Source organism: Pseudophryne corroboree, chromosome 8 (assembly GCF_028390025.1).
Source record: "Pseudophryne corroboree isolate aPseCor3 chromosome 8, aPseCor3.hap2, whole genome shotgun sequence".
Taxonomy (NCBI): Eukaryota; Metazoa; Chordata; class Amphibia; order Anura; family Myobatrachidae; genus Pseudophryne; species Pseudophryne corroboree.
In genome coordinates, this window is record NC_086451.1 from 391,170,723 (window position 1) to 391,189,990 (window position 19,268).

A 19,268-nucleotide genomic window follows, 5' to 3' on the forward strand; every position below is an offset into this window, starting at 1 on the left:
GAAACGTACACAACACATACGCGCTCATATTTCCACCATTTCTAGTCACCTGACTCACAGACATAACGCACTGCACACAGGCAGAAAGGTACGATGAAGCCAAAACGGCCATCTTTATGTTTCCAGGCATGGCGTCACCACGCAGAGGACGTAATGTGGGCAGTAACAGTACGTGAAGGCAGAACGGCCATCTTTAATGTCCTCGCTGAAGACAGGCATGGCGTCAGCACGCAGGATACGTAGAATAGGCAGGAACTGTACATGAAGCCGTAACGGCCATCTTGAAGCACCAAGGAAAGATAGAGGAAGATAGAAAATAGACCGGGGCCGGAGGAGGAGGAGAGGGCCCTGGACAGCCGAGCGAGCCCACAGGAAACCATGTCTGAGACATACGGTGAGATTGTCATATCGAGCTCTCTAATCAGACATGTATTAGTGATAGAGAATGTGGGTGACTGATGATGTTTCAGGGATGGAGACTGTGGGCTAGCAGGTGATGATGGTGACTTAGGTATGGAGGCTCTGGGGTGACAGGTGATGAAGGTGCCTCAGGGATGGAGGCTCTGGGGTGATAGGTGATGATGATTATGATGTTTCAGGGATGGAGGCCCTGGGGTGACAGGTGATGACTGAGGCTCTGGGGTGACAGGTGATGATGGTGTCTCTGGGATGGAGGCTGTGGTGTGACAGATGATGATTGTGCCTCAGGGATGGAGGCTGTGGAGTGACAGGTGATTGTACCTCAGGGATGGAGGCTGTGGGGTGACAGGTGATTATATTTCAGGGATGGAGGCTGTGGGGTGACAGGTGATGATGTTTCAGCGATGTAGGCTGTGGGGTGACAGGTGATGATGGAGGCTGCGGTGTGACAGGTGAAGATGGTGTCTCTAGGATGGTTGCTGTGGTGTGACAATGGTGCCTCAGGGATGGAGGCTGTGGGTGATCGGTGACAATTATGTTGTTGGGGATGTAAGCTATGGGTGACAGAGATTATGATGTCTCAAGGATGGAGTCTGTGGGTGACAGGTGACAATAATGACACGGGAATGAAGGCTGTGGGTTGACAGGTGACAATGGTGCCTCGGGAATAGAGACTGTGAGTTGACAGGTGACAGTGGGGTGTCTGGGATGGAGGCTGTGGTGTGACAGGTGATGATGGTGTTTCGGGGATGGAGGCTGTGAGTGACCGTTGACAATGATGTCTTGGGGTGGAGGCTGTGTTTAACAGGTGAAGGTGATGTCTCGGGGATGGTGTCTGTGGCTGACAAGTAACCATGATGTCTCTGGGATGGAGGCAGTGGGTGACAGGTGATGATGATGATGGTGTCTCAAGAATGGAGACTGTGGGGTGATGATGTCTCTGGAATGGAGAATGTGGAGTGACAGATGATGTTGACTATGAAATGAACACTGAGGTAATGTTGATGTCTCAGGGATGGAGGTTGTGGGTGACGGGTGATGATGATGCCTCAGGGATGGAGTATGTTGATAGATGATGATGATTTGGATATGGAGAATTTGAGGTAATGATGTCTCGGATGGAGGCTGTGGGATGACAGGTGACGATGATGTCTCTGGGATGGAGGCTTTGGTTGTCATCTGATGATGATGTCTCTTGGATGGAGGCTGTGGTTGACATCTGATGATGTCTCAGGGATGGAGGCTGTGGTTAACAGGTGATGATGATGTCTCGTGGGGTGGAGGCTGTGTGGGGACAGGTGACGATGATGTCTTGGGGATGGAGGCTTCGGGTTTATAGGTGATGATCCCTCAGGGATGGAGGCTGTGGGGTGACAGGTGAGGATGGTGTCTCAAGGATGGAGACTGTGGGGTGATGATGTCTCTGGAATAGAGAATTATGAAGTGACAGATGATGACTTGGATATGGAGACTGTGAGGTAATGATAGTGTTTTAGGGATGGAGACTGTGGGGTGACAGGTGATGATGGAGGCTGTGGGGTAACAACGTAATGTATTGATTATTTTCCCTAAAGAACCTTATAGAGGAGCGAGTGTGATGTGATAAAATATTTTCTGTTTCCACATGTCTGTGCTTCTTCATGTGGTTTCGGGTTTGTCTGTATGTGTGCACAGATATTTCCTGTGTAAGAGCATGGTCTGCTGCATAACGTATGTTTCAGATCAGCCCCTTCCAGTATGTTAGCAGATTTGCATATCTGAGCTGTAAGGTATATTGCGGGACATGTAATAGTGGTTTTCTGTCGTGGGCAACATTTTATAGAACTGTTAAGCAACTTTTATCTATTTGTCACTGTGTAAAGACTCTGTGTCGTATGCTGTAGTGATGTTATGCACCTTTCCCTATCTTAGATATATTGCATGGTTGGCATTCTGTGAGGGTGGGCCACAAAACATAATTGCCCTATCACCTAAACAAATGGAGGCATCCAATTTCTGACCTGAACCAGTATGTAGGCTGTCAGTTTGCTGGCCCTCCCAGACCAATTGTACTCCTGAGACCTGTGTTAGAATTGACTGACTGCAAGGGGGTTCAGCCTACAAATGGAAACTTGCTGTACATTGCTTGGTGACTGGTCTACAGTTTCACCCACAGTGCAATGACAGAATAGCTATGGTACATATTGACACTGAGAAAAAAGGGAGCTATGAGTCATGTAGCCCGCCCCGCCCACTGCAAGGTCACACACACGCAGAATGTAGCAGTGAGACGTAAAGTAAACAGGTACACACACCAAATGGAGCTAAGAGACACTGGGCCTGGCCCACCCACTGCATGGTGACACACACAGAATGGTGCTATGAGGTAGTGAGCTCTGTCCTTCCTACTGCATCATGATACACACAGACTGGCGCTATGAGACACTGGGCCTGGCCCACCCACTGCATGGTGACCCACACAGAATGGTGCTATGAGGTAGTGAGCTCTGTCCTTCCTACTGCATCATGATACACACAGACTGGCGCTATGAGACACGGGGCCTGGCCCACCCACTGCATGGTGACACACACAGACTGGCGCTAAGAGACATGGGGCCTGGCCCACCCACTGCATGGTGACACACACAGAATGGTGCTATGAGGTAGTGAGCTCTGTCCTTCCTACTGCATCATGATGCACACAGACTGGCGCTATGAGACACGGGGCCTGGCCCACCCACTGCATGGTGACACACACAGACTGGCGCTAAGAGACATGGGGCCTGGCCCACCCACTGCATGGTGACACACACAGAATGGAGATGTGAGACATGGGGCTAGGCCCACCCACTGCATTGCGACACACACAGAATGGCACTATGAGGCATTGAGGTCTGGTCCTCCTACTGCAGAGCGACACACACAGAATGGCACTATGAGGCATTGAGGTCTGGTCCTCCTACTGCAGAGCGACACACACAGAATGGGGCTATTATACATGAGGCCTGGCCTGTCCACTGCAAGGTCACACACACAGAATATAGCAGTGAGACCTAAAGTAAATCTTGTTCATTACAGGCACACACACCAAAAAGAGCTATGCGACATGGGGCTCGGCCCAGACACTGCATGGTGACACACACAGATTGACGCTATGAGGCACAGTGGTCTGTCCCTCCCACTGCAGGGTGACACAGAATGGAGCTATGAGGCACAGAGGTCTCTCCCTCCCGCTTCATGCTGACACAGAATGGAGCTATTAGGCATAGAAGTATGCCCCTCCCACTGCAGGGTAGTACACACTGAATGGAGCTATGAGGCACGGAGGTCTGTCCCTCCTACTGTAGGGTGACACACACAGAATGGAGCTATGAGGCATGGAGGTATGTTCCTCCCTCTGCAGGGTGACACACACAGAATGGAGCTATGAGGCATGGAGGTATGTTCCTCCCTCTGTAGGGTGACACACACAGAATGGAGGTATGTTCCTCCCTCTGCAGGGTGACGCACAGAATGGATCTATGACGCATGGAGGTCTGTTCTTCCTGCTGCAGGGTGACACACACAAAATGGAGCTATGAGGCACAGAAGTCTGTACTGTTTTACTTCAGGCTGAATAGAAGCATTTTGTTTGTCACTGACATTTCTTTGTGGTTTCAGACTTTCTGTTCAAGTTCCTTGTTATCGGCAGTGCAGGGACAGGGAAGTCCTGCCTGCTCCACCAGTTCATTGAGAGCAAATGTAAGTTTTCATTCTTGGTCATGTGTGTAAAAACCAATTACTTCATAAAATGCCTTATATAAATAAGTTATGGAGCTATGTTTTGGCCATAGAGTTGTTCTTCCCATTCATTAGTATTAATGGCATATGGGCCCTCATTCCGAGTTGTTCGCTCGCAAGCTGCTTTTAGCAGCATTGCACACGCTAAGCCGCCGCCCTCTGGGAGTGTATCTTAGCTTAGCAGAATTGCGAACGAAGTATTCGCAATATTGCGGAAAGATTTTTCTGTGCAGTTTCTGAGTAGCTCGAGACTTACTCTTCCAGTGCGATCAGTTCAGTGCTTGTCGTTCCTGGTTTGACGTCACAAACACACCCAGCGTTCACCCAGACACTCCCCCGTTTCTCCAGCCACTCCCGCGTTTTTCCCAGAAACTGCAGCGTTTTTTCACACACACCCATAAAACGGCCAGTTTCCACCCAGAAACACCCACTTCCTGTCAATCACACTCCGATCACCAGAACGAAGAAAAAACCTCGTAATGCCGTGAGTAAAATACCAAACTTCTTAGCAAATTTACTTGGCGCAGTCGCAGTGCGAACATTGCGCATGCGCAATTAGCGGAAAATCGCTGCGATGCGAAGAAAATTACCGAGCGAACAACTCGGAATGAGGGCCATAGTTGCTAATGAAGAAGCAGTCAGGTAGAGTAGTATGTGTAAATGTAGCTTTCATTGCCCGCGGACGCTGTAGAATAATGGTGTCTCTTAGCTTCACCAGTGAGTTACATTAGACTGTGTATTCCTCTAAGTCTACTCTTCGCCCATCTAGCAGATCAAGTGGAGCGACCACCTTCAATGAGACATTCTGCTTACCCCTATATCACCTCCCTGTTGGCTTTGTGTAAATAATGCAAACACACAAATGCTAGCCTTCACCTAATTGTTTTGCTGTCTTCCAACCCCACTTAGACAACACTCCAAGCTCTGATACATCTGCACATCTAATACTGTAACTGCTGACACCGCTCTCCCCTGCAATTCTGCATTAATAAATCATTTGTAGTAGCGTCTGATTGTTAGCTGGCGTGTCCGCTAGCTTTAGTACTACTGCATGAAATCTATTGCTGCATAGAATGAGGGAGGCTGGGATTAGGTCACCTCTGTACAGACCTGGGGCCTAATTCAGACCTGATCACTCGCTAGGGGTTTTTTGCACTGCTGCAAATAGATAGTCGCCGCCCATAGGGAGTATATTTTTGCTTGCAAGTGTGCGAACGCATGTCTACGAACAGATCTTGTGCAGTCTCTGAGTAGCCCAGCACTTACTCAGCCACTGCAAACACTTCAGCCTGTCCGGGACCGGAATTGACGTCAGACACCCGCCCTGCAAACGCTTGGACACGCCTGTGTTTTTCCAAGCACTCCCAGAAACCGGTCAGTTACCACCCACAAACGGCTTCTTCCTGTTAGTCTCCCTGTTAGTCTCATTGCGAACGACTGTGCGAACGGATCCGTTGCACAAACCCATAGCTGAGCGGTGATCCGCTTTGTACCTGTGCGACGTGCCTGCGCATTGCGGTGCATACGCATGCACAGCTCTGACCTGACTGCAGCGCTGCAAAAAACGCTAGCTAGCGATCGGGTCTGAATTACCCCCTCCCCCGGTTAGTATCAAAATGAAAAACTTATTAACAAAGTAAAATATATAAATAAGGCAGCGTTAGAAATCTTTTTCCCCAGGCACCGTCTCAGCCCGAAATAATATCCCATATTCTCTGTGACATTACTGTCTTTTGTATATCCGTTTGTTACCCATGCCCTAAACGTTTAAATGGCACACAAGAGGGGCAGCCATCTACAGTCTGGTCCTACCACCCCCCAGCCCTCTACCCATTAAGGCCCATCCTAAGGATTTGGGTACCCGACTGTAGTTTAACAAAAAAAATTCAAATAACATAAGTTTGTTTTGGGCCTTATTACTGAATTGGGGGTCTATTTACTAAGCGCTGGATGGCGATAAAGTGGAAGGAGATAAAGTAGCAGCCAATCAGCATCTAACTATCATGTCACAGGCTGGGTTTGAAAAATGACTCTTAGGAGCTGGTTGACCCCTCAGTCCTTTAAAAAGTACACAGATTTGATAACCGTATACTTGGGATGAGTTTGTTATGTTTTATCCACATTCATTATGATGACATGAAGCCTATCGACACTGATGAAATGTCAACATCCTTATCCGATTTTAAGGGCCGATTTCCCTTGAGCCTGATTGCTGCTACACACTACACGATTTAATAAATGACGGAATGATATATTGTTCTGTCCTTCATTATCATACACCAGGTCACATGCTAAATCGTCTGATTGGCCGAGCAAATAGGCCAACCAGAGCGCAGGAGCGCGCAAAACACCCATACTGTACATACTGTGCGATGTAGACGATTTGTAGTTACAAAACAAACGACAAATCATCCTGATATCGTTCCAATGTGTACCCGGCTTAAGAATGTCAACAAACCAGTGTGTCCCAGCGGTTCGACGATCACTTACATCCATTCGGGTTCGGCGGTGTAAAGTGATGCTTTGTAATCTGATACAGTGGTTCTGGGGATGAGTACGCTTATCTGCTTGAGAGATGTTGCCAGTTAAGGTTTATGCGTGTTTCTGATTTTACCCAGAATGCCTAAAAGTACCTAACAATTTTTGGGATGGACTAGAAAATGTTTCATGGATTACTGCAGTAGTACAACCATATTAGTCAATAAAACTGTGGGCTATTTAGCGGCTGGTTACCTTTGGTCCGTGCTACCACCCACCAAATATCATTAGTGTCTATTTGCTGCGTGTCAGCTCAAATATCACACGGTCTGTGTAATGGGGAGGCAATCACGTTGCCGGCTGTCGGGATCCCAGCAATCAGGATACAGACGCCGGAATCCCTACACCCGGTGAAATGCCGGCAATCCACGCCACCACCCGACGGGGAATACAGTCGCCACCGGGCCCGAAGCGAGGTGAGCGCAGCGAGCCCGCGAAGAGACACGCTGCGATTGCCACCTGTATACCGGCTGTCGGGATTCCGGCGTCGGTCTGCTGACCTCCGAGATCCCAACAGCTGGGATATAATACTGATTCCGTATAAAGCTGTTACGGACTGATATATCTGTGTTACTGCTGTCATCCAGCAGAATTGTTATAAAGATGTGTCCTAATAAACCAAGCATTCATACCCCATGCTCCGTGACTTCTTCTTCACATTTATTGCATCATATGTACACCGCAGACACAGCATGGCATACACTCAGTCTTTACTAGAGACAATAGGCTGCGACTTTAACCATGCAGGTATTGGCTTTAAATTTATGCAGTGTCGCAGATGAAGCACAGCAGAACTCGGCGTGAAAAGAGGCTGCATCGTAGCACAGCTTACACAGATTCAGACCTAGTCACACACAGATGTACAAGTGTCATATATGCGATTAATCACTGTAGTCTTGTTATGTGGTTTGGCACATCCACGTATCCAATGGTTTTATTTGTGCAATTAAGGTGTACATTTGAGCAGTAAAGATGCCCGGTGCAAGTTAGGTCACGCGAGACCTGGGACGACGCGAGCGTCTGTTTGGCGCGACAGAAGCCACAGTGTATGAGGGTACATATTTGGTGTATTTACAGTGTAGACGTTGGTGCTCTCTCTTGCATGGAATATTGTGCTCGGCTGCCACTGCAGGATTACTTTTTGAACGATATTGTTCCACCTTGAATATAGTGCTCCGACTCACATGTAGATAAAAACAATGTTTATTTATGCACGCAAGTAAACTGTAGCTTAATAATAAATGAGTATATTAAAGGACATGCTACACACCTAAAGGACTTGGGGAGCTTGTTGGCTGGTTCATTGGGGTCTAGTTACTAAGAGAGAGATAAAGGGGTGTGTGACAGGACGGTACCGTACGGAAGCACTCACCGCTTGCCGCGTCCCGTCGACTGCGCACAGAATGGAAGGTCAAGCCGCACGAGGCCTGACCACATAGGGGATTCCCGCTTACCGTCAGTAACCGCCTGTTACTGACTCCACCCACTGCGTTGTGGGCGGGTTCTTGCTGCCACCACCAAACTCCTAACTTGCCGTGGCGTTTGGAACCACGGTTCTGCTCTGTATGTGCTGACGCACTGCCTTACCACAGCTGTGTGGTGCTGACGAATCCCCACTAGCCACTTGCTAGGCCTCTACCGGTAGCTGGCGGAAGGCGGAGCTTGGAGACGCTAGGTACTTCCCTGGACAGCCGGAGGACGGGGCTAGGTTTGGCCTAACCCTGTTGGTCACAAGATGAAGCAGTCTTCTTGAGGCAAAGATGTTTATTTGCTCAATAGTTCTAAAGAGAACCCTTCCCTATTGCTAGGGGCAACAGCATACAATTAGATGTTTCAGCAGAATAAAGATGGTACAACTACAACTCTGGAGGCACGCAGGTCTCCTATTTATGTCAGTTTTCCACACAGTACCACAGGGGGGTAAGCCCTCCCTGTCTTCTCCAACCAATCAGGTTATTTTACAAAATACCAATAAATTACATTTTACAAGGATATAAGTGCAATAAAACAATATCCTCCTTCCTGTCACCCAGACAACGTTTGGTATCAGATTAACATTCACTATTGATAAATTTATCACATATCTTCAAAATACAAATGTGTCTGGTCATTCCCATCTGCAGGCAATCTCAGTGTTTAAGATTACAACAGGAATGGCTACAATACAAACAAACGGTCTTCCTTCCTTTAACTTCCATTCAGGGATCGTATATCAAATCCAAGCCCATAAACCCAATGATTAGCATCTCTCTCTAAGGAACTTACACATCAAAAGGTATTGTCCTTCACACCTCACTGCTAGTACAGGGCCCTTAGCATGCCCCTTCCTATTTCCAGAGGATAAGAGATGCGTATTCAGACAGCTATAGTAACTGCATTTTTCCTTTAAATATACACCAAGCCTGTCTTGAATATAAAATAGATACAGTTAAACATGTCTTCCTGCAATGGTGCACAGAGCACTACATATGACATGTTAAAAGTAAAACACATAATTAAACAAACTTTTAAACAGTCCGTAACATGGCGCTGGGCACGAGGGTTAACCCCTTCAGTGCCGCAGACGCCATTACACGTGTGGCTGGCTAGTCTCTCCGGCCACATTCCTCCCCCCCCCATTCAAGCGGGTCAACCAGGGACCCATGTCCCAACGATTTGGGTCCTGGTCCCGCAGTCCGTTGGGGTGAAGGGGACGCTACCTGGGGGGTGTAGGCTCTGGCCTAGACAGTTCATCCATAGTGCAGTGGGCCTCTCTTCGTGGGTGCACAATGTTCAAATAGTCCACCTGAAGTCCAAGTTCAAGGCTCCACCACAAAAGTCTGTCCAATTCCCCCAAGGTAGGTTGCAGCCACCTAACAGGTAGGTGGTAAGTCACCACGGTGGGGGGCCGGTTACAAACAAGTGCCACCCACGGTGTCCCAACTGTGGCATACCCCACCTCGCACAATAGCAGTTTCCTGCTCAAACAGACCACAGGGTGCTCCTGCCCATATGGCTCTTTCTGGCTCGGTACAGCTCCCAGTCCATGCAGTGGCGCAATAGTTCGTAACACACAGTCCTGGTCAAGAATGTGCGCCATCAGCACTGGAGCGGGTACCCGAGCCTCCTTCAATGACTGGAATGCCAACTCGCAAGCGGGTGCAAAGTCCACTGACTTGGGAATGCCCTTCCTAGCCACCTCTGTCAAGGGGTTCACTACAGGACTAAAGTCAATGACAACATGTCCGTAGGGCCTTACAGGTTCTAAGGTCAGTACCGGTCTGGGTGATGTGGGTCGGGGACAGCCTCTGGTTGCCTCCACCCCCTCTGGGTTGGGCCTACCCCTGTCTCCTCCCACATGGTGCCCCAGGCACTGCACCTCCGTCATACCTATCTGGCAACTGTCTGCCCTTACTGTCAGACCTGCCCTCCAATCCTCCTCTGTCGACCTATGACTCGGGGAAACCTATCCTGTCACCTAGGCCTACTCCTTCCTCCTCGTCCGCTACCTGTGCCACAGTGATGGCGGCCAGACCACCAGCCTCTGGATCCTGTGTGGCATCCACTACAGGGAGGCTGCGTGTCTTCCCCGATCTACTGCGCACAGGCAGGGGACCTGCTATGTCCACAGCAACTAGCTGCAAGGTTTCTCCTATGGGCAGAGGCCCAGAGACAACACAACCGCTGGAGTGCCCCGGCTGCCAACGCATGGCACCAGCCTTACATTTGGTCTGGGCGTCATCCGACATTCCAGACCAGGGTAAGCTCTGTGTCAGGCACTTCAGGGTACGGTCTGTCTCCGGGTTGCTGTCCAAAGGGGTTTCGCTGGCAACCGACACCGGTTGCGCAGGAACGTTCCCTGAGGGGACCAGTTGGACACATTCCCTATCTGGTCTATCCCCTCCCACTTTCCTGGCTACTCTGTACCTTAACCCTTCCCGCCAGGTCAAACTTCCTGCCCCAACCCTGTCAAGGCCGCTGCCAGAGTGGCGCCTCATGCCTTTCAGGGATGGGTCAGAGAGTTCAGCCTCCCTAAACTCCTGCCTGTGGCCCTCAATCTCTCCTAAATTGGGAAACTCTACAGGGGGATCTAGGTGGGGACTATTAGGGTCAGTCTGGTAGGGGTCAGTCATGGAAAAATCAGTGTGGTTTCTCATACTCACCGCCGGAGTTGGCAAACCACTTGGGTCAGGAGCATCATTAGGCACCCCCACAGGATCACACGAGCTGGAACCGACATCCTCTGCGTTGCTAGGGGACGTAGGCATACCAGAGGCAAAAGGCATGCGGGGTCGATGTACTGTTCTAGCCGCTGTGATCTTTTCCTCTGGGCTGGTTGATGCTGTGGTTGGCTGTGCTGGCAGTTGTCTAGCAGCTGTAGTCTTTTTCTCTGGGCTGGGCTGTGCTGGAGTAGCTGATGTCAACGGTGGTTTTGGAACTTGACTCCGGGGAATGGCGCCAACAAACGTAGTGACGATCCCACCACCCAGATCATTTCCTAGGACCACATCAGTTGGGAGACCATCCATGACGGCAACTTCTCGCAACTCTGGTCCAGCTCCCCAGTCCAGGTAGACTCTTGCCATGGGAACCGCTTTTTCTGTTCCTTCTGCCAGGGTGACCGTGGCAGTGCGACCCTGCAATACTGCAGCAGGATCTATAAGGTGGGGGCTCACCACAGTGATTGAGGCCCCAGAGTCTCTTAGGCCTTCCCCCTGCAGGGGTCCCACGTGGACCGGCTGCAGGTGCCTCCACATGTTGTGTAGGGGCTGTTTGGCCATGCAGGTGACTCTCTCCGCAGAGTGCACCTGTCTCTCGCCACACTCCATCGGACTGACTGGAGGGGGAACAGTCTCTGTAGGCTCATCTCCTCTCGTCAAACAAGCGATCCGGGCTCCAGCACTCGGATTTGGGGCACGAGTCTGGGGTGCTTGGGATGCAGGACAGTTCATCCTCAGATGTCCGATTTTCCCACAGCCGTAGCACTTCTTCTCCAGTCGTGGCACCGATGATCTCTGATCAGTTGCAGGGACGCTGCGGTGCGGTTGCTGGCCAAGAGCACCCGGGTTGGAAGATGCTTGTCTTTGGGGGTGATGAGTTGAAGAGGGGGGTCCCCCTGGTGGTACAGTCTTTTGGAGCTGGCTGCTCGCTGGGCGCTTCTGGCCCCGTGGCCGAATTGCCACATATTTGTCGGCTAATTGGGCAGCCATTTTTAAGCTGGGTGGCTCCCGATCTAGCACCCACTCCTTCACTTCTTGGGCGCACCTGCGGTAGAACTGCTCCCTGCAGATCAGGTCGATCAGTGCGTCCCATGTAGTGGCTTCCGAATCCTTCACCCACTTCACCACGTACTGCCGCAGCTGGGTGGCGAACTGCTCATGGGTGCTGCTAGGATTCTTAGGCAAGTCTCTGAATTTCTTCCTGTAAGACTCGGGAGTGATGAAGAATCGCTGGAGGAGGGCCTTCTCGACTTCGTCATAGTTCCCACAGTCCTCCGTCGCCACTCCTCGATAGGCCTCCAAGGCCTCTCCATGCAGAGTGGGTACAAGGTGACTCACCCACTCCGACTTGGGTAAATCGTGTAGTTTGCAAGTCCTTTCAAAAACTTGTAAATGTCCATCAATGTCCCCATCACTGTCTGCAAACTTGGCAAACTGAATGCGTCCTGATCTGTGTACAACAGCTGACAACGGCTCCCGGGGTACCACGGCCTGTGGTGCCCGCTCATCACGCCACATCTGGATGATGATCAAGCGCTCTTGCTCCGTTGCCCTTTCCCCCAATTCCGCTAGCCGATCTGCTAGGGTATCCGGGCCGCCCCCCCTGGGACGTTGGGATCCTGGCCCTGCTAGGGATTGCTGGGAAACATTGCTGCTGTGAGAGAGAGCGGGACTTGTGGTTCTCACCGGTTCCTTACGAAGGTCCACTGTTGGGCCGTCCTCTGCGATGCTGACGCCGTCAGTGCTTTCCACCTCCGCCCGATGAGACTCCTCCCAGCTCCTGAGCGCCGCCTGCATGACGCTCCTGGACGCGTTGAAAGGGATATCCACACCCTTCTCCTGGCATACGATCTCCAGATCATCCTTGGACATTCCGCTGAATTCCGCCATCTTGTGCGTCCTCCTGCGCTGCAGTTACTCCTCTCCTGAGTAACTCGGCTTCTCCAATCAGGTGATGAAAAGCCGCCTGGGAATATCCCACCATTATGCCACCAATTTCTGTGACAGGACGGTACCGTACGGAAGCACTCACCGCTTGCCGCGTCCCGTCGACTGCGCACAGAATGGAAGGTCAAGCCGCACGAGGCCTGACCACATAGGGGATTCCCGCTTACCGTCAGTAACCGCCTGTTACTGACTCCACCCACTGCGTTGTGGGCGGGTTCTTGCTGCCACCACCAAACTCCTAACTTGCCGTGGCGTTTGGAACCACGGTTCTGCTCTGTATGTGCTGACGCACTGCCTTACCACAGCTGTGTGGTGCTGACGAATCCCCACTAGCCACTTGCTAGGCCTCTACCGGTAGCTGGCGGAAGGCGGAGCTTGGAGACGCTAGGTACTTCCCTGGACAGCCGGAGGACGGGGCTAGGTTTGGCCTAACCCTGTTGGTCACAAGATGAAGCAGTCTTCTTGAGGCAAAGATGTTTATTTGCTCAATAGTTCTAAAGAGAACCCTTCCCTATTGCTAGGGGCAACAGCATACAATTAGATGTTTCAGCAGAATAAAGATGGTACAACTACAACTCTGGAGGCACGCAGGTCTCCTATTTATGTCCGTTTTCCACACAGTACCACAGGGGGGTAAGCCCTCCCTGTCTTCTCCAACCAATCAGGTTATTTTACAAAATACCAATAAATTACATTTTACAAGGATATAAGTGCAATAAAACAATATCCTCCTTCCTGTCACCCAGACAACGTTTGGTATCAGATTAACATTCACTATTGATAAATTTATCACATATCTTCAAAATACAAATGTGTCTGGTCATTCCCATCTGCAGGCAATCTCAGTGTTTAAGATTACAACAGGAATGGCTACAATACAAACAAACGGTCTTCCTTCCTTTAACTTCCATTCAGGGATCGTATATCAAATCCAAGCCCATAAACCCAATGATTAGCATCTCTCTCTAAGGAACTTACACATCAAAAGGTAGTGTCCTTCACACCTCACTGCTAGTACAGGGCCCTTAGCATGCCCCTTCCTATTTCCAGAGGATAAGAGATGCGTATTCAGACAGCTATAGTAACTGCATTTTTCCTTTAAATATACACCAAGCCTGTCTTGAATATAAAATAGATACAGTTAAACATGTCTTCCTGCAATGGTGCACAGAGCACTACATATGACATGTTAAAAGTAAAACACATAATTAAACAAACTTTTAAACAGTCCGTAACATGGCGCTGGGCACGAGGGTTAACCCCTTCAGTGCCGCAGACGCCATTACACGTGTGGCTGGCTAGTCTCTCCGGCCACAGGGTGTATGTACTAAGGGGGTCATTCCGACCCGTTCGCATGCTGCTGGTTGTCGCAGCGGTGCGAACGGGTCGGGCCTGCGCAGCGGCCGCAATGCGCATACGCGTCGTTGCCCAGCGACCGTCGCCGGGCAACGACTAGAAGAACGAAGAAAGCGATCGCTGGTGCGATCGCAAGAAGATTGACAGCAGCAAGGCAACTCACCATTTTCTGGGAGTGGTGAGCCCAACGCATGCGTGTCCAGGCGTTTGGAGGGCAAATGTCTGACGTCAATTCCGGGACCTGCATCGTTGGATCGATCGCACAAGGTAAGTAACTGTTACCCTGGTCTAGTTCTACACAACTTTTTTTGCATAGCAGGTCTGCACAAGTGATCGCAGCCTTGCTATGCAAAAAAGCCCCCCCCCCCTCCCCCCCCCTTCATAAGCGGTGTCGAGTTGATCGCACGGGCAGCAAAACGTTGCTACGTGCAATCAACTCGGAATGAACCCCTACGCCTTGTAGAGAGATAAAGTGGACGCAGATAAAGTACCAGCCAACTAGCTCCTAACTGCCATTTTTCAAACACCGCCTGTAACACGGCAGTTAGGAACTGATTGGTTGGTACATAGAGGTAAATGTATGATACTGGCACATACTGTGCCGGCTTTGCTCTTCCCTCTTCACCTCTTTACGAAGGCGAGGCGGCATGCACTAGCGCCAAGATGTATTAACATCTCGGTTTTCGGAGAGGGAGAGTGAAAACTCCCCCCTCCGGCGATGACTGTTAGCGCATGACTCTAGTGCTGATGCTCTGTCTCTCCCCCTGGCCGGCTGCAATGGCATGCGCGAGGTCTTGTTACTCTCATAAGGTCTCCTATGCAGCCCGGAGCCGGCAGCTGCCACAGCTTGGGATAGAGCTGTCCCTGCTGTGGTGTATGGGCAACAACACCTGCAGCTGTCAAAATCAATAGCTGCAGGTGTCGGATCCGTTCATACATTGCCCTGCATATCGGCGTGCTATCTTCTCAGAGTCATACATGGGGAGAAGCGGTATAGCGTACATAGGGGGTCATTCCGAGTTGATCGCACCAAGCAACTTTTTGCTGCTGGTGCGATCAACTAATCTCCACCTATGGGGGGAGTGTATTTTAGCATAGCAGGACTGCGATCGCTTGTGCAGCTCTGCTATGCTAAAAAAGTTCACTCAAAACAAGACCAGCCCTGGACATACTTACCCTGTGCGACAGATCCAGCGGTGATGGGGCCAGCTTTGACGTCAGACATCCGCCCCCCGTTCTCCTGGACACGCCTGCGTTATACTCACCACTCCCCGAAAACGGCTGCCAACGGACAGGTGACACCTCGGAACGCCTTCCTTCTGTCAATCTTCTTGCGGTCGCCGCTGCGACCGATTTCTTCATTTCCAGCGTCGTAGCCCGGCGACAGGGGTCACCAGGCAACGATGCGCGCAATTCCGACCCGATCGCACTGCTGCGAGGAAGTGCAGCGTGCGATTGGGTCGGAATGACCCCCATAACGCGTGCTGATACCGTTTCTCCCCCATAACAGAGGGTCATGCCTTTACCTTTATCTCTCTCCAAGGGTTAGTACATAGACCATGAAGTATAATAATAATAAAGTACCAGCCAGTCAGCTCCTAACTGCCATGTTACAGGCTGTGTGTGAAATGAAAAATCTCTCTCTGCTTTATCTCTCTCCAAGGCTTAGTACATACAGTAGGCCCTTTGGTCTTCGTGGTTTGAATAGATGGCCCAGCACTGGGCCTAATTCAGACTTGATCGTAGCCGTGCAAAATTTTGCACGACTACGATCAGTTACTCAGGGATGCGGGGGGACGCCCCGCACAGGGATAGTCCATCCTGCATATCTGGCTCTGCCCTCCCCGCCGCACAAGTACAAAAGTATCGCACAGTGGCGATGCTTTTGTACTTGACGAGTAGCTCTCTACCAGCGCAGCTCCTGCGCGCTGGAAGGGAGCTCCTGCGCGCTGGAAGGGAACTACTCATCGCTGTCCGGGTCGCAGCTGCTGCATGTGACATCACGCAGCCACCGCGGCCCGCCCCCTGCACAGTCCGGGCACGCCTGCGTTGCCCGGTACGGGCTCCTAAAACGGCGGCCATACGCCGCCGGCCTGCACCCTTCTGCCCAACGACCAGCTCTGTCTGTCAATCAGGCAGAGGCGATCGCAGGGCTGAGATGGCTGTCGGCTGTCTGACATGCGCCGGCGCACTGTTCAGAACGCACAGCAGCGATCAGGTCTGAATTAGGCCCAGCGTCTGTAGTGGATCTATAAAAAAGCCTTCCCTGTCATTATGTTGCTTTAGCATTGTGTATTAATCTAAGTCATTATTTACAAGTTTATTGTATGTCATATTGCTTCGTTTGAGGTTGGCACTGTTCATCAATTAATTTTTTTTTTTTTAAAAAGTGTGATATGCAGTACACAGTATTCTCTACAGGGGATCCGTTCAATTTGCTGGCTGTCGGGATCCCGGCAGTCAGGGTACAGACGCAGGAATCCTGCCAGCCGGCCATGCCGCCAGCCAGAATCCCGGCAAAACAGGACTCCAACTCGTAGGTGTCCACGACACCCATAGAGTGGGAACAGATACTGTGGCAAGCGTAGCGACCCACCGAGCCCGCAGCGTAGTGAGCGCAGCGAGCCCGCAAAGTGACTCTTTGCACTCGCTCCGCTGCCGGCATTCTAGCGGGAGAGGGATGCAGGTGTCGGGATATGGATAGCCGGAATCCCGGCCGCCGGTAAATCGTATGTATTCCCTCTAGAGCACATGGGGTTAGATTTATCAAATGTTCTAAAAAGGAGCAGTTGAGATGTTGCCATTATCAACTAGTCAGATTCTACCTATCATTAATCTAGTATATTCTATACAATGAAAGCTAGAATCTGATTGGATGCTATGTGATTTATCTCTACTTCTCCTCATTAGAAGGTTCACTAAATCTTAACTTTTGTATTATTAGCCAGAACATTTACAACCAGAGAAATATGTCTTTGTACATTTCCATAGGACATACCTGTATAATAAGAACTAAAGTCCTAGCTGCCTGGGACTGTTCATTGTTCTCTGTGAATCAAGGTCAATATGACGTCCCGTAAGAGAGACTTTTGTGACCTCTTTAAAACACATAACAATATTTTAATAGATGAAACCTTTTTCTCATTTTTCTGCAAGTGTAACTATAAATGGATTATAGCGGTTAATTCATTAATCCTGGAAAGTTATTCCCGGTTAAATAGACGCAGCTACAAAACATATGGTTTAGACACGAAGAGGCAGCCAATCACATCCTGTCATTTGGTCGTTAACCAAGATCTAGACCTAACATAATCTGGGTTCCGTCACCTACCAGTAAAGAAGCCCTGATCTCACTTACAGGTTCTTACAGTACAGGATTACAGTGTCACTTTTCTTAGTGTTGTGCTTTATTATAAAATCTGGGAACACCCTAGTAGTAGGCCGCAATTACAAGGTAATCATCATGCATGATAAAGGTTAGGGGGCACACTTATAGCCCACCATTGTTTAGTCATCTTGCTCGCAGTTACTTTTCACCATCGCACTTTCTCTTTATACGTTTTTTTATTTGTCTCCTAGTTAAACAAGACTCTAATCACACAATTGGTGTGGAGTTTGGATCCAGGATTGTGAATGTTGGTGGTAAATCTGTTAAGCTGCAGATCTGGGATACAGCCGGACAGGAGAGATTTAGGTACGTTGTGTAAGGTCTCAAACCCCATCCTCCCCCCCCCCCCCCCCCCCCCCAGCCCAGTCCTGTCCTTTCATAACCCCTTAGCCCTGCTTTCAACCAGTTTTGCAGAACACTGAACAGGTCCGTTCTACTCATTAGTCTCCATGGAAGCAGCCTGATGGGGTATGGGACTCATGGTCGACACCCATTGGTCGACAGTCACTAGGTCGACATTAGAAATAGGTCGACATAAACAAGATCGACTTGGGGAAAAAAGGTCGACATGAGGTTTTTTTAATGTTTTTTTTTGGTGTCGTTTTCTCCGTCAATTGACCGGGAACCCCAACTAGTGCACCGTGTCCCCTTGCATGGATCGCTGCGGTAAAGGTGCCTCCCTGCGCTCGGCACAGATTACCGTTCCCGAACGTAGTCCACGTGGATTGTAAAGTATGAAAAAGTAAAAAAAAAAAAAGTGAAAAACTCATGTCGGCCTTGTTCAAGTCGACCTATTTCTAGTGTTGACCTATCCACTATCGACCAATGGGTGTCCGGATACCGTCTGATGCCCTCTGATTCCTTGCCCAGTACTTCCAAGAACTGTGCAAAAACATGATTTCTACCCCAGTCCTTCCCTTGGGGCATCCTGAATGGTACCATTCCCCTACAGTACAGCTCAATTTCTGCCCTCCCCTGTCCTGTAGAGAACAAGGACTATAACCCCCTTCCCATGGCCGCAGGGTCTGGCCCCTTGTCCCCATTCTTGTGTCCCCCACGCAAGTGAAAATAGGAGCCAATTTCTCTGTGGTTTCCTACAGTATAGATTTAGATCATGGTGTAAATGCAGCATACACGGGAGAGTTGTGAGAATATGTCATGCTATCTGGGCTCATTTTTGCCTCTTCATAACAGGTCAGTTACCCGAAGTTACTATAGAGGAGCAGCAGGGGCGCTGCTGGTCTACGACATTGCAAGGTGAGTTGGTGCTGCACCTGTTAGGGCTCAGATAAGATCTTTTCCACACAAGGAGTTATCTCAGCTGTTACAGCAGGTCTCTCTAGTTCTGGGGACTCCATGTCCTGTCAGATCCTGCCAATTATTGGACAAAGGCTCCTGCTAGACCTGTTTTTGGGTCTTGGTGTTGTAGTTAATAATTGCTGTAAATACAGTTCTTGGAAGCTGACAGATGACCTCCAAATATGCTGTTATGAAATACGTAGGGCCTGATTCAGGTTTGTTAGAAAAGCAAAAAAGCACACAACTGGGCAAAACCACGTTGCTCTGCAGGTGGGGTAGATGTAACATGTGCAGAGAGATTTACATTTGGGTGGGTTATATTGTTTCTGTGCATGATAAATACTGGCTGCTTTTGCATGTAG

The 19,268-nt window shown here is 49.9% G+C and overlaps 1 protein-coding gene across 2 annotated transcripts in view; it reads left to right on the plus strand.

The window, feature by feature from the left end:
• Nucleotides 1-212: 212 nt before the first annotated feature.
• RAB4B (RAB4B, member RAS oncogene family) overlaps nt 213-19,268 on the plus strand; it is a 34,086-nt gene continuing 15,030 nt past the window's right edge. Inside the window, exons 1-4 of one of the 2 annotated variants that reach the window (XM_063937710.1) lie at nt 218-394; nt 4,060-4,140; nt 17,799-17,913; nt 18,802-18,864. In XM_063937710.1, the coding sequence (XP_063793780.1) occupies nt 379-394; nt 4,060-4,140; nt 17,799-17,913; nt 18,802-18,864 (275 nt within the window). In that variant the 5' untranslated portion in view covers nt 218-378. Of the gene's footprint in view, nt 395-4,059; nt 4,141-17,798; nt 17,914-18,801; nt 18,865-19,268 lie in introns of both variants that reach the window. The other variant, XM_063937711.1, reaches the window with a different exon arrangement.